Source organism: Leiobunum rupestre, chromosome 1 (genome assembly GCF_980474605.1).
Source record: "Leiobunum rupestre chromosome 1, qqLeiRupe1.1.hap1, whole genome shotgun sequence".
In the NCBI taxonomy this organism is placed as follows: Eukaryota; Metazoa; Arthropoda; class Arachnida; order Opiliones; family Sclerosomatidae; genus Leiobunum; species Leiobunum rupestre.
Genome location: NC_143384.1, coordinates 96,748,462 through 96,763,799, shown reverse-complemented (window position 1 = coordinate 96,763,799; position 15,338 = coordinate 96,748,462). Strand labels below are relative to the sequence as shown.

General features: G+C 31.9%; 1 protein-coding gene across 2 annotated transcripts; it reads right to left on the bottom strand.

The window, feature by feature from the left end:
• Window positions 1–1,313: 1,313 nt before the first annotated feature.
• On the bottom strand, window positions 1,314–4,249 carry LOC149969055 (uncharacterized). 2 transcript variants are annotated; one of them, XM_090174266.1, is made up of 7 exons: window positions 3,939–4,249; window positions 3,609–3,837; window positions 3,386–3,520; window positions 3,055–3,273; window positions 2,913–2,998; window positions 2,685–2,831; window positions 1,314–1,514 (listed from the first exon to the last, which is right to left on the bottom strand). In XM_090174266.1, the coding sequence occupies exons 1-7, from the start codon at window positions 4,106–4,108 to the stop codon at window positions 1,421–1,423; spliced, it is 1,080 nt and encodes a 359-aa protein (XP_090030392.1). In that variant the 5' UTR covers window positions 4,109–4,249; the 3' UTR covers window positions 1,314–1,420. The 2 variants fall into 2 exon arrangements, with proteins under 2 accessions (XP_090030392.1, XP_090030393.1); XM_090174267.1 differs by having other exon boundaries at window positions 3,609–3,748; window positions 3,940–4,249.
• Between the last annotated feature and the right edge of the window lie 11,089 nt (window positions 4,250–15,338).

Sequence of the window (15,338 nt, the reverse complement as noted above, 5' to 3'; positions counted from 1 at the left end):
TTCTGGAGAAAAATCTCTTTTAGGCCTGTGGTCTTTTTTCGGGGAAATATCCGTCGATTCATTTTTGTCCACGTTTAAAACCAAGCGTTCTTTTTCATTTACATTTTCACATGCTGAGGTAAAGTTCCTGTGGGGAAGCGGAATTGACAATTCTATAAGAAAAGTTTCACAAAATTACTAATAGACTAATTACCTTAACGTTGAGATAGCCAGGTCCCGTAAAATCTGATTATCTGATTTGCTTAAATCCAATAGATATTTTATCTTATCTGCAAGGTCTCCGTTATTTGCCATTATTAGGGAAATTTCTTATTTAAGGTGAACTAAAAACTTCTGTTTTTATGGAAAACTAAATCACACAACCTTCTGTGACGGACGCGCTAAAACAAGTAACCTACAGCTGCTCGGCGAAAATCTAAACGTTCCGACAGCCATTCTAAGTGTCCATACTCTTTATGTATTTTAGTGAAATATCAGAAACTGAAATATGACTTATATCAGCGATTGAGATTCTAGTAATTTTCTCGAAGTCAGAGAACAAAGCTAATTAAAAAATTCGGGACACTTTACAGACTAAGTGTATACACTTTAAATATTTGTTTATATTTAATTACAATATGAGTAAGTGGTGTTTTTCTTATTTTGGTGATATATTTTCTGGAAACCATATATAATTCATAAAACATAGCTATTTTCATATTTCCAAAACCCTACAGATGGAATCTACATATTTCGTATATGTATTTTACCGAAATATTAGATATAGAAAATTTTCTTATTTCAGGAAATGGTCTTATTTCTATTTTATTGAAATATGAGTAACTTAAATTTTACTTATTTAAGTACATGGTTTAATTTCTATAATAGCACAATATGATCAACTAAAATTTTACCTACTGAAATTTCACTCACTTCTGTCCGTTGTGTTAGTTTCTATCAAGTAATTTAGCGAGATATAAGTAACAAACTTTTTCTTATTTCAGTGAGATAATTAGCTTTATTGTTATTTATATAAGCTCTATAGAACAACTGACCATATCATTTATGCATTTTAGCAAAATACGAGCAACTAATTTTGCACTTATTTCAGGGAACGATTTTCGTATTTATTATGTATTTTAGAGAAATACGAGCAACTAATAATGCACTAATTTCTGTAAACGGTTTCATATCTATTAAGTATTTTACTGAAATAAGACAAAGTTAAAATTAACTTTTTTTCTATAAATCGTCTCGAATTTTTTGATTTGAGAAAAAAAACAGAACCTTATTATTTTTATAATATAAAGAAGATAGTTGTCGAGTGTAAATTAACTTGATTTATTCCCTAAATCGAAAAATGCAATTTTTGATTTTATCTATACATTTTTGTTCGAAATACTTTTCGTAAATTTTTTTTAAACTATTGATATTCTTTAACTTATGGCTGTTCTTGTTCTGATTCTTCCGAGTTACTATCCGCCACTTTGAAACGGTGATTACGATCAGTTTGGTCTGATGCAAATTCAATGAACCTAGGTTAAAAATTGATTAACACTCGGACTACCACGGGCTTTCGATGAGTTGTTTTACGGAAATTAAAAGTGCTACGTAATAAAACAATAGAGAGGTTAAGCATATCGCTCTAGAAGTTTCAACGACAACGTCGAGAGTCACGTAATAATTTTCGACGGTTTTATTTCACGTTTAAACTTCACAGGATCAATATTTTAAAACTTGAAGACAACGCCATATTTTTCACGAGCTTACCTGACACATCGTATAATCATGGTAGTATTTTAATAAAAATATTGAATATTTTAATTATCCAGTTCAATGAATTGTTAGGGAGTTATGGCAAGTTGTTATTTTTCTAGCAGCCTTGAGTATTAAAAAGCGTAAATATTTATTTAAATTGAAGTGAGACTAAGCCTTGTATATTTTAAGTCGAAATCGTTACAAGTATACATTAGCGGATATATCAGATACACGAAACTACGAAAACAAACATTTTGTGTTTAGACGATACTCACAGCCATATGTTAGGCTATTTTACTCCATAGGCGAGCGCAGGGGTAGGGCTGGGTGGGCTGGGGCCCCATCTTAAATATAGTTAAGCGGCGCATGGGGGTAAACTAGAACGCCAAAAATAGAGGTAAGGGGTGCAATAACCGTGTAATAGGAAATTTAGAAAATGCATGGCAGTTTTCGTTGGCTGCTCTCTCTACATTTAGTCTAGTCACCTCGAAAATTACTCAAATGAAGATAAATTCATCAAAACAACAATTAACATTTATATTTTTTATAATTATAGGGGACGTAACAAAATTAGTCGCAAAATGATATGGTTTCCCGATCTGACTTTATAAACTGAATACACCTATGTTTTAGTCCTGTTCAAACGTTTTTTTTTCCTTTCGTCATGTACCCCGGTTTAGTAAAATATGTTTAAATTTTATCGGAAACGTTCTATTTTTCTTTGGTGCTCGAAATTAAAGCAAGCTTAACCGATTTTAACGAATCTTTCTACATGAACGTCTAGATACTCCCGACGTTGTCGTTGAAACTTCTAGAGCGCTCTGCTTAACCTCTCTATTGAAAACCATATTATCCTAACTGCTTATCGTTAAACATAACGAAATATTTACCAGTTCCATATTTTGTTAGGATGTGTATAAATTAGACAAAAATTTTAAAAAAATTACTTCATAGTTAATTCGCCGATTCTAGATAGATACTGGTCCTCGGATTTTTCTTGTTTTAGCAAGAACACAAGCTGATCTTCGAGTTCAATGTTTTTGTCTGATTCTTCTAATTTTAAAATAGCAGCAGCGAAAAATGCCGAGATAGATCTATAAGTTTGAAATCGAATATAAAAAGCGGTTATGAATTATAATAAATTTTACTCAGTGATAAACCCAAATCATTTATACCTTAATACTAGATCTTTCATAAAGAAGGAATTTCCCCTAAAAATTTGTTCCAGTACACCATGTGCGTATTTCCTTACATCCGTTTTCTAAAATGTGACAGGTTATATTTTTGCTATTTATGGTCTCAAATTTCTGTCCTTACTTTATCCTCCAATTGGACGTTTGAATAAACGGCCGTTTTCTCTTTTTTTTTCTCGTGTTCTTCACAGATATTAATTTTTTCATTGTTGTCTTTTACCAGAACATTTTCATTAGAATAATTTTTTGATTCGTTATTATCTTCACGTCTATCAATCTTTGCTAAATTATCTTCGACTTCTACGACTTGATTTATTATTTTCTTACTGATATCTCCTTCGTTCTTTATGAGAAAAAAACTTATTAAGTTACAACTTTTAAAACGACGGGTAATTTTTTAATCATATTCCTTACTGTTCTTAAATTAGAAAACAAATTATGAACGTTATTTGTACCTTTAAGGATATTTTTTGATTTTCCAGGTCCTGGTTTCCTTGTTTCTCGGTTTCATGTGCGTGCATAGAGCAGCCACTTTTTCTGCTAATGCTCTCCCAACGCTCTTTGTCGGCCGACGAGAATAGCAACGATTTCTTAAAATTTATTGATATTGACTATGTTTATTAATTTGTATAATATGTGTTATCATTCTAAATTAAAAAATGTAATATTAATTACTACCTTGTTGATTTTTCGTTTGCGGATGTGCTCCAAATAGCGAGTTTTTAAACTAGAAAAAGTTCTCTCTTGTAAATATCCTTTACGTTGTAAGTAACATTGGATATCTTTCCACAGAAGATCTCCCGTAATGCCTGGGCCTCCCAAAGAACCATGAACTTTTAGAACGGCCTTTTCAATTAGCTGGTCATCTTGGATAGAATATAGTTTTCTCTTGGGGGATTTTGATTTTCTGTTAATACCATAGTGTAAGCCATACACAATTATATAAAAATCGGACTCTTTAGTAAGCGATTATACATTAACTAAGATATTTCATTATTTATCACGAACCTCGCTATGTCGCTTCTCTCTGAGATCGGCCAAATGTTAGTCGCAAACAACATATCTGTCCTCTCCGGAGATATCATTACACTTTTGACGACGGAAGTAACCTGGTCTCTTTCGGGGTGTATTTCTTTTTCTGGAATGTGTTCAGTTTTCATTTCCTCCAAAGTATTCATGGTTTTAGATGGCGTTTTTTTATATACCAACGCACTAGAGCAGGAGTGATAACTTAATATTTAGCTATAGGTTCTAGCGATCAACCCAAGAATAAACGTTGGTATTGGCCGGACGACAGCTCAATTGTGTAACTTCGCTTGTCTCTGCCTAAAACTGAAATGTTTTATCAGAGGTCTAGAAATCACTAAACACAGTGTAAGTCATAACTGAGTGGTGTAAAAAATAGCTCTATTAAACTGCAACAAATTTGGTTAAATTAAATTTAAAAAATAGGAAAAAAAATTTAACTAAGTCTTTAAATAGTTTTAAAATTAAAAAAACAATTATTTTCCAAATCAAACTAGTTTTAGTGTTTATATTTTTTCGATTCTTTGGCCTAAACACTTTCAGTACAAGTAGAACGGATAAACAGGATCGTTTGGAAAATATAAAAATTTGTTTATTTTATTTAAAAATATTTAAAGATTAAAAAACTAGATTGTGTCTTCTTTATAATTTCAAAGATATCTTCGTTCTTTTAGTGGGCAAAAAAGGTAGAGTTAAAATTAAATCTAGGTATATCTTGTTTGTTAAATTACAAATAGATTTGATTTTTTTCGCAATGATATACTTATCTCAAATTAAAAGGAATTATTTTTAAAAGCAAGTTTCTTTTATTTACACAAAGCGAATGTTGTAAGGAAATATGAAGCTATATACGAAATGGCAAGTTCATAAACAAAATACATTTTTATATGTCTAATCGAGCGAATCTGATAAATAGTTAACTGAAAAGTATTTTTAATTAGTCTAATAGTAAAAAACCCGTTTAAATATGTATGGGAATTTCAGTTATATAAGGTGATACATTTCAGTAAATGCATCGTACTCTAAAACTACAAACGTAACAATGCATTCTGATACCAAGACAAAAGAATTTTCGAAGTTAAAAAATAAAAACAAAAAATTAAATTTTTGCATTAATTTCCCAAAAAGAGCCGTCGTGTACGTTTTAGGAAACTGTTATAAAGACACGCTGTGTGCTTCCCTTGCAGTTTAAATTTTAAAAATTTATTTTTTAAGTATTAAGTTTTTCTGAATTATTTTACTCATTTCAAGAATAAAACTTAACCCTTAAATATCAGTATATAAAAGCATTGAAAAATCATCTTGAAAAAGAAACTGACTTGGATTTTTTTAATGTAATCTATCGAAATAGGCGAAGAAGTACGTCTGAGTCCAACAACCCCAAAGTATAAAATAACTACTTTTTTAGTAATTCTAATTCTCTAAAGAAAAAGACGACATCCTTTTAAATCATAATTGAAATAAATTGTCTAATTACGGTCCTCAGACTGCCCCTTAAAGAATTTGAGAAAAAAGCAATTCTTTAAACTTAGCTAGCCAAAATTATCTGAGGCTTGAATACTTTCACCTTTTCTATCCATACTTAAAATAGAGTAATCAAAAATTGCCTAAATAATCTGGTATAATTTAACCATTTCCAATCTAGGCTAATTTAACTAATCCTAATCTAGACGTATTTCACTAATTTTATCTAGACGTATTTCACTAAAACTAATCTAGACTTATTTCACTATTAGTAATAACCTAACTATACCTCATACAAATAAATCTAATAAACACAACTTCAATTAAAGCTAATTTTACTAATAAAATATTACCTTTTAATTTCAAATACTTCTGTTATTTGAAATGTGGTATAGTGTAGTAGACTTACAAGGAGAGTACCCGAGGTGTTTATTGCCGATTTAGTTCAAAGTCGGCCGTAATGTAGACCTATATGAGATATGAAATTTCCCAAAAGGAGACGTTGCACTACCCATTCGATTTGCCATGGCAACCGAAAATGTTTTTGACCACTTACAACCAAAATAAGATTTTTTCCTAATTTGACCCAAAATTTGTTACAAATTTACCCTAAAAATGTTTCAATTTACCCAAACTTGATGAAATTTACCTAAATGTGGTCCAAATTACACATTTCGTGATTTTCAAAAATTTTCAAAATTTTCGTTAGTGCACTTAAAAGCAAAGGACCGTGTACTATATGAAACGAACATTTTCCTGTAAAATTGAGTTGTTTCTACTAAAGGGAAGCAAGGTTCAAGTGTGTGGTATTTAGTTCTTCCGATTTTTCTCTGAACTCTGAATTTGGTCAGTATGTTATAACTACAAAGAAATATTTTATGAGTATTTTAACCTATTTAAATAGGCTAGATGCTTTAACCCTAAAAACATTGGATTTAAATTTTTTTATATATAAGTGTAATTGCCTTGAATAATGTTCCCATAAAAGTCCGCGACTTTTTGAATCTGGAAGACTAGATTAATTTTGTGAACCAAATTATTTAAAATAGATCAAAGCCAGTTCTTCAGAAGCCTAAAAATTGACGAAGTTGTCGATGAAAAATATGTATCATTATTTTATTGCCTATATCAAATGCATAAAAATTAGAAACATTCAAGAGCCAAAGGGTAGGCTATTTTTATAAATTATTATTTGGGATCTTGTAGTAGTTTGTCTACATATGTCTTACGAAATAAAATTAACTCGTTTAGCCAATCAACGTAAAAATACAAATATTGTATAAAAGTAACTAAATGCATAATTTGTTTCTAGTTAGGAACCTGGGTATTTTGGATTTTAAAGCAAAACAGCCAGCGGCCTAGTTTTAATTATTAAACTGTAATTAAAGTAAAATTTATTTATCTTTAATTTATAATATTTTCAACAACCTAGTAGCCCAGTTCATGCTTCGTAGCTCACGTCCTTAATTTTTTTGTTTTCCCTTTACACCAAGACATTCGAAAGGCAGAAAAAAATGTTTTTTACTTATGCTTTATATTCTACAGCCTGGCTTTTATTATTAATTTTTAATATTTTTTAAATATTGGTTTACATTGTTCTATTAGCTATTATAAAGTTTATTGACTACATGGAACCGGAAAATTAGAAGACCCAGCTTTATAAAGGGGTTTATAATTTTTATTTGTTAGAAATTCTGTTTAAAGCAATATACCCAGAGACCTTGAATAAATTAACCAAATTTAAAACTTGATGTATATACACTTAGGAAAAATATATTTTAAAGGAACTTAATCAAGTAGCAAAAAAATAAAAAATACCTTAGTTCACGTATGTAGAACTACCTTTAGGGCATTAAAATTTGAGAAATGTAATACGTTATTACGAACCACCTGCGGCAAAATATAATTTTACTCCGCTATCTGTAAATTAGTGATAAAACTGTGAGAACTTAAAGGAATTGAAATATAACATATTTATTTAATTCACTTTTGAAATCAAGAACAGCTGATGTAATTATAGTTAAGTGCTATATTGAAATATATTTCTTATACATTTTAAAATTATATTATCTTTTCACAAACTTAAAATTCTCCATCTAAATTTGTATTTCGGTTGGCCACAATGTTAAAAGTATAACAATTGTTCCGCATCTCATCGCTGTTTTCATACTTTACATAGAATCTCTTTACAATATGCTCTACACGAACACGTGGCACGGGAAATTTTGCATATTCCAATACCGCTGAGATAGATTTTACCGGTACTAAATGCAAATATCCAAAGCGAGCTATTTCTTCCAATCTCATTGTTATTTTAAAATTGTTTACAGTTGTTACAGAGCAAAACAGAAGTCTATAGATGTTCAACGGTAACTTCTCTTCAGGCGCTGTCAGAATGAAGAATAGTTGCAAGTCAAAATGTGGGACCGGCATTGTAATAACAATCCACTTCGTTGACCCTTCTCTGAGAAAGTGTCACTAAGTTATTTTTGAACAAAATTGTACTCCAAAAAAATAAGAATCTTTTAAACGCCTCGCGTAGAGAAGCAAAATCAAAACTACTTCAACCTTATCTCAACGTCGTTAAGTACTTAGTCTCAATTCCAAAACAATCCCCCTATCAAAGATATTAGAGTAAAATATTATAATCTTTTCGTGTTTTTAAAGTCGTCAAATTAATACCTTTTTGTAGCTGGGTTCTAGATTAATAGCCAAAAGATGTGTTGATATTTCCTATAAGCCTTTCAAACAGAAATCATGTGATGCCTAAGCGTTTACATTTTACAGGATTGAAGCTTTTGCCGGAGTGCTGCGGGTGAAACACTTGTAAAGGAGTTGGTAGAGCTGTAGAATGGGTTTAGAATCGGTGATCGGGGTGTAGCCGATTGCGAAACCTTTCTGCATACGCGCGAGCCGCAAACCTTGGCTTTTTTACGAACTTACATTTAGTTATATAATTAACGGTTAACTAATATTGTTAAGCTTAAACTTACGCACCTGCTTGGTTTCCGCGATAGCAGACGACGATTGAAAATCAAAAGTGCAAATAAACAGCGAGTAAACATCCAGCAAGAATTATTAGTTACTTATATATTTGTTTAACGTAGCTTTCTCCTGTTAATTTTCCATCTATTAACACTAGGTACACAACAATTTACCACCGATAATGCAAATAAAGACCGGGTAAACATTCCACTAGAATGTTACTTACTTCATGGTTTGTTTTTCTAGATTAATTTTTTCTAGGTCTTTCTAAGTAATTTCGATTTTTAATCGTCATCTATCCAATTTTTCTACACGAAACTACAGGGTGGAACCCTCAACCGTGGACCAGCCTCGGTCCTTTTTTGATATAAAGCGATTCTATATTTCATAAATTTTTAAATATTATTTAGTGACTTGTTGTATAACAGGCCAAAAGCTTACAAGTATAAATCTACTTGTTTGGTAATATTGCTATTTAAACATTTTCTGTTAACCTTACAGAGTCCTCATTTCAATATATTAATATAATAGTAGCTTACTCGTGAGTTCTGTATAACTTATTGGGCTTGCGCATACGTAATTAAAATCTTTTCTTCGCCCTAATTTTATCCTACTTTTTCTTAACTATAATTACTAATAGTATTAATCATTTTATCAAATACGTATTTTCGGATTAAGGACATAAAGGTAATTTTTTTTCCAAAAATCAAAAATTTTATAGACTATTAAATTGTTTGAAAGTGCGTATTTCTAAAAAAAACTGTCTAACTTTTATTATAAAACTTATTAAATGTTATGACCTTTATTTTCAAAAATACTTTAGTTTAAATTTTTACAACGATCTTAAACAAGGTTTTAATTACAGAATACCTAGAGAAATTAAGTGTTTTGTACGTCGTTGTTGGAGACGGATGAACTTTCGCTGAAGCTATCCTCGTCTAATTGAGCGACTTGGTCCGCAGCAAACTCTAAAAATCTAAAAACGAATATGTCAATAAAAATAGGGCCAAATCGGAAAATGGACCTTACTTATAAGTCAAGTTTCCAATTTCTAAAAGATCAGAATTTTGGGATTCTCTTAACTGTAAAAGGAAGGTGATTTTATTCTTCTCCGAAATTTTTTCAATATTATCGCCGACAGTCATTTTAGCCGCTGAAAAATATATCGCAACGGATCTAATGGATATTGGTATAAGAGAAGAAAAGTAAGTTTTGATTCATATTTTGGAAAAAGAGGAAATAAAATACCTTAAAACTAGATTTTTAATGAAAATTGCGGAGTCCGACTTGGCGTTTGAAATTTGGTCAAATAAACTTTCATCGTAATTTTGTAGGTCCGATTCCTTAAAAAAATTAATAATAAATAATTTATTTATTGTCTGAGTAATTTTTGACTTACATTTTTAACTTCAGGTTTTATCGAAGATTCTATTATGGTTTCTTTTTCGATTAATTTAATATCTAGATCTTCACTGATTTGTGGAATTATTTTTTTATCTTCTGGCTTCGAATGAATTTTTTTTTCCGTGTCCCTAGTATTTTCTAAAACAATAGTCTTATCCTCGGTCATCTTATTATTAGCGATGTCTTTTTTGTCAGTAACCAAAACTTTTGGGAACAACTTTTTGTGAATTTCCTGGCCATCAATTTCTTCCTTGTCCTTTTTATTGAAGCCTGATAGTGCTTTATCAGAACATTTTTTTTCGTACTTTATTTCATCAAAGGAATGTTTCTTTAAAAAATTTGAGAAATAAAATAATAAAATCCAACTTTTAAATACTTTTAGTTTGGGCAGTTTTTCCAAAATATTTATTACTTACAATATCTATTTCTTTTTCCCGCGAAAAGGTTTGGAGTTTCATAGATCCTTCGCCCTAAAGTAAAACCAATGTATTATTAAAAAAAATTAAAGTATACATTTTTACCTTTAGGATATGCTGTTTACGAATGTGTTCCAAATAGCGATTTTTCAAACCACTAGTACTTCTTTCTTTAAATTCGCCTCTAGCTTGTAAATATTGATATACGTCTCTCCAGAGCGCGTCTCCCGTTATGCCAGGTCCGTTTAAAGAACCATGAATTTTTAAAACAGATTCCATGATTAACTGATCATCTTTAGCGGAATATAACTTTCTTTTGATACCAGAGTAAGTACTTATGAAAAAGAATAAACTATATTTAAGATAAAAACTCTAAAAAAGGTCAGATATAATAATTTTTTGGCTCACTTTTGTTTTTCATACTTCGCCAACTGCTTCTCGGAAGTCGGCGACTCTACCGAGGTGTCGGTTTTTATTATCTTGCTTGGAATTTGGTCGGTCGAGTCTTTAACTTCGGAATAGTTCCGATTAAGCGGCAAATATTTAGAAATTAATTCATCGAAGTTACCCGCGCTACGACGTGGAGTTTTTGGTAAAGCAAAAGGATTAACACACTGTTTTTCACTCATAACTTATTTCTGATTTAAAACAATAGTGTTGAGGTTGCCCAAAAGAGTTACTTAATTAAGCAATGGATTTAGTTTCTCCTTTATTCGTTTCAGGAAACGGATCCAGAATCTTTCTGGTCACCGGCAAACACCGTTATGACATCCCGTACAGAAGTACAACTCTTTATACCTAGAAACAAAGTTGTTTTGATATTCTTTGAAGCCCTGCAAAGTTTCAAAATCTATTATGTATTTCAGTAAAGTGTGAGATACTATAATTTCGGTTATTTTCTGGGGATTATTTTCTGGCAATTGCGCAAAAGTCTATGAAAAAAATCGTGTCCATATCCATTATGTATTTCAGTGAAATATTAGTAAGCTTAGCTTAAATTTTCCTTCAATTAGTGAGTTTTGTGCTATCTAGCAATCTTGTCAAAGCCTAGGAACATCGCTATTTTAATAATTTCCCAGGCCCTACACGCGAAGTGTCCGTATTCATTTTGCCTGTCAGGTAATAATGAGTAACTTAAACTTTCCTCCAATCAGTCAGTGGAGAGAGAAAAAGTTTCTCAACGGAAAAGAGTTTTTAATACATGTTGGGAAATGACATTTTATTTTAGCACGTAGCCATTTCATCGAGAAACACGTGGCCGTTGGCTGTAAATAATTTAGAGCCGAGTAAATCCCTCGATAAATAGTGCCGACAACGGATATTTAAGGTTTTAGAAATTGCGTTTTGCCGGGAAGGAACAATACGAGTAAATCGTGTTTAAGATATGTCGTTGGCCTTTTCCTCTGGAGAAATTTGACCCAGACTCGGATCGATAGTCATTGCCGTGCAAGGAATATAGCCTTTTTTCGATTAAAATTGCAAACATTTGCGTCGAAAGTGTGCCGAAATTTTTTATTTACTTTTGATACCACGTGATCTAAACCGTCACCCTTCGAAACATCTATCTCCGAAATTTTATAAAAATTTATCTTTTCATTTTGTAATATCTTCATTAAAAATTGATTTATATACGATTTCGCAAGCCAATTATTGTGGCATTAATTATGTCCACTCGAGTTAATAAACAGACTAAAAAACTAAACTAGCGCCATCTATAGCTTTAAAATTCTTATTTCCGTCTAATTTTTTAATCGTAGCGAGCCGAGATTTTATCATGGTTGCCAGAAAATAATTTTATATTTTACGAAGCCCTCGTAACTATCTGCATATATCCACTTTATATTTTAGTCAAATATAAGTGACTCAAATTTCAGTTATACCATATTGGGTCAAAAAGAAACTTCCCGTTATTTCGTCCAAACAGCAAAATGTGTTCTTATTGTGTCCCACTGCATCTTTTTTTTCGAACAAAATGAAATCGAAGATATTCAGTGACAGTCGACTGTTTTAGTTTTAGTACAAGGTACATTATCCGTGAAGCGTAAAATTATCCTTTAAAAGGTACGTTGTTTAAAATAAACAAGTAGGCCTTGTGCCTACAAAAAATATATAATCTAATAAGTAGGATTGACGCCACTTAAACGTGAATTTTAATTGTTACGTAAAATTAAGATGGAGTTTCCAGTAATTGACAATGGTATTAATGTATTTGAGCGAAATATCAGTAACTGAAATTTCAGTTATTTAGTATCTGGGCGCCGTGTTAAAATATCGAAACTAAGCTATTTTGATATTCCATAAATCCCCAACTAATTAAGTAATTTGTTTTTGCACGTAGCCCTTTCACCGAGAGACAGGTGGCCGGTGGCCGCGTGATTCCAGGTGCCTCCGATTCGGAGCTGTTAAAACCGAGGCTTAACTAAATAATTCTTAATTCAAGGGGAATTTATAAGAAATAAACTAAACCACAGAGGGTAGGCGCTCGAAATTTCTACGGGGCCTAGCCTCCCAGCTAGGGATAATTAAGGGACGGTTAGATCCTCGATAAACAGTGCCGTAGATCAGATATTTAAGGTTTCAGAAATCACGTTTTGCCGGGAAGGAACAATAGGAGTAAATCGTGTTTAAGATATGTCGTTGGCCTATTCCTTTGGAGAAATTTGATTCAGACTCGGATCAATAGTCATTGCCGTTGAAGGAATATAGCCTTTTTTCGATTAAAATTGCAAACATTTGCGTCGAAAGTGTGCCGAAATTTTTTATTTACTTTTGATACCACGTGATCTAAACCGTCACCCTTCTTAACATCTATCTCCGAAATTTTATTAAAATTTATCTTTTCGTTTTGTAATATCTTCATTAAAAATTGATTTATATACGATTTCGCAAGCCAATTATTGTGGCATTAATTATGTCCACTCGAGTTAATAAACAGACTAAAAAACTAAACTAGCGCCATCTATAGCTTTAAAATTCTTATTTCCGTCTAATTTTTTAATCATAGCGAGCCGAGATTTTATCATGGTTGCCAGAAAATAATTTTATATTTTACGAAGCCCTCGTAACTATCTGCATATATCCACTTTATATTTTAGTCAAATATAAGTGACTCAAATTTCAGTTATACCATATTGGGTCAAAAAGGAACTGTTCCCGTAATTTCGTCTAAAATTGCGAATATTTTAGGAGATTAGATTCTCGAAACCGTGTTGAAGTCTCGAAACATAGTTATTTGATATTTCTGGAAGGCCTTAAAACAAAGTGTCCATGTCCCAAATCCATTTCAGTGAAATATGAGTATCTGAAATTTTGCTTAAATCAGAGAGGGGAGTTATATCTGGCAATCCTGTCAAAGTCTTGAAACATAGCTATTTGAAATTTTTTCTAAGCCCTACCGGGAAGTGTCCATATCGTTTATACATTTCAGTGAAATATGAGTATCTGAAGTTTTCCTTAAATCAGTCAGGAGAGTAAAATCTGGCAACCATGACAAAGTTGAGGAACATAGCTATTTCAAATTTTTCCTAAGCCGTACCCGCGAAGTGTCCATATCGTTTATACATTTCAGTGAAATATGAGTATCTGAAGTTTTGCTTAAATCAGAGAGGGGAGTTATATCTGGCAATCCTGTCAAAGTCTTGAAACATAGCTATTTCGAATTTTTCCTAAGCCATACCCGCGAAGTGTCCATATCGTTTATACATTTCAGTGAAATATGAGTATCTGAAATTTTGCTTAAATCAGAGGGGAGTTATATCTGGCAATCCTGTCAAAGTCTTGAAACATAGCTATTTCGAATTTTTCCTAAGCCGTACTCGCGAAGTGTCCATATCGTTTATACATTTCAGTGAAATATGAGTATCTGAAGTTTTCCTTAAATCAGTCAGGAGAGTAAAATCTGGCAATCCGGTCAAAGTTGAGGAACATAGCTATTTCGAATTTTTCCTAAGCCGTACCCGCGAAGTGTCCATATCGTTTATACATTTCAGTGAAATATGAGTATCTGAAATTTTGCTTCAATCAGTCAGGGGAGTAATATCTGGTCAAAAAGCAACTGTTCCCGTAATTTTGTCTAAACAATAAAACGACTTCTTATTGAGTTCCGCTGCATCTCTTTTAGCGAACAAAATGTAAACAAAGGGATTGAGGGAATGTTATAGTTTTAGTTTCGTTTTGAGGTTGTTGACCCGTAAAGCTTAAAATTCTTCTTTGAAAGGTTTGTTGTATTAGATATTGTTTAACAATTAAGTGCATTTATGATTATTTAAACATTGTTTGTTAGACCTATAAAAAAATTTGTACCGAAGTACATCTATTTCATAGTGATTTAATAAGAAATAAACTAAACCACTAGCGGTCAACGCTAGAAATTCCTACGGGGTGGAACCTCCAAGCTGGGGATAATTTCTAGCCGGATAGAACCTTGATCCATATTGCCGTACACCGATTATTTAAGGTTTTAGATATCAAGTTTTGCCGGAAAGGGACGATCGGATTTAATCGAGTTTTAGATATTTTGTAGGCCTACGTCTCGCGAGAAATTAGACCCATACTCGTTTTGATCAACTCGGTCGTTTTTGAGATATAGCCATTTTTCGATTTAAATTGCAAACATTTGTGTCGGAAGTGTGCCGAACATTTTTAGGCTTAACTAAATAATTCTTAATTTAAGGAGAATTTGTAAGAAATAAACTAAACCACTGAAGGTAGGCGCTCGAAATTTCTACGGGGCCTAGCCTCCCAGCTAGGGATAATTTAGGGACTCGATAAACAGTGCCGTACACTGGATATTTTAGGTTTTAGAAATCGCGTTTTGCCGGGAAGGAACAATAGGTTTAAATCGTGTTTAAGATATGTCGTTGGCCTTTTTCTCTGGAGAAATTTGACCCAGACTCGGATCGATAGTCATTGCCGTTCAAGGAATATAGCTTTTTTTCAATTAAAATTGCAAACATTTGCGTCGAAAGTGTGCCGAAATTTTCATTTTTTATTTTTGATACCACTTGATCTAAACCGTCACCCTTCTAAACATCTATCTCCGAAATTTTATTAAAATTTCTCTTTTCGTTTTGTAATATCTTCATTACAAATTGATTTATATACGATCTCGCAA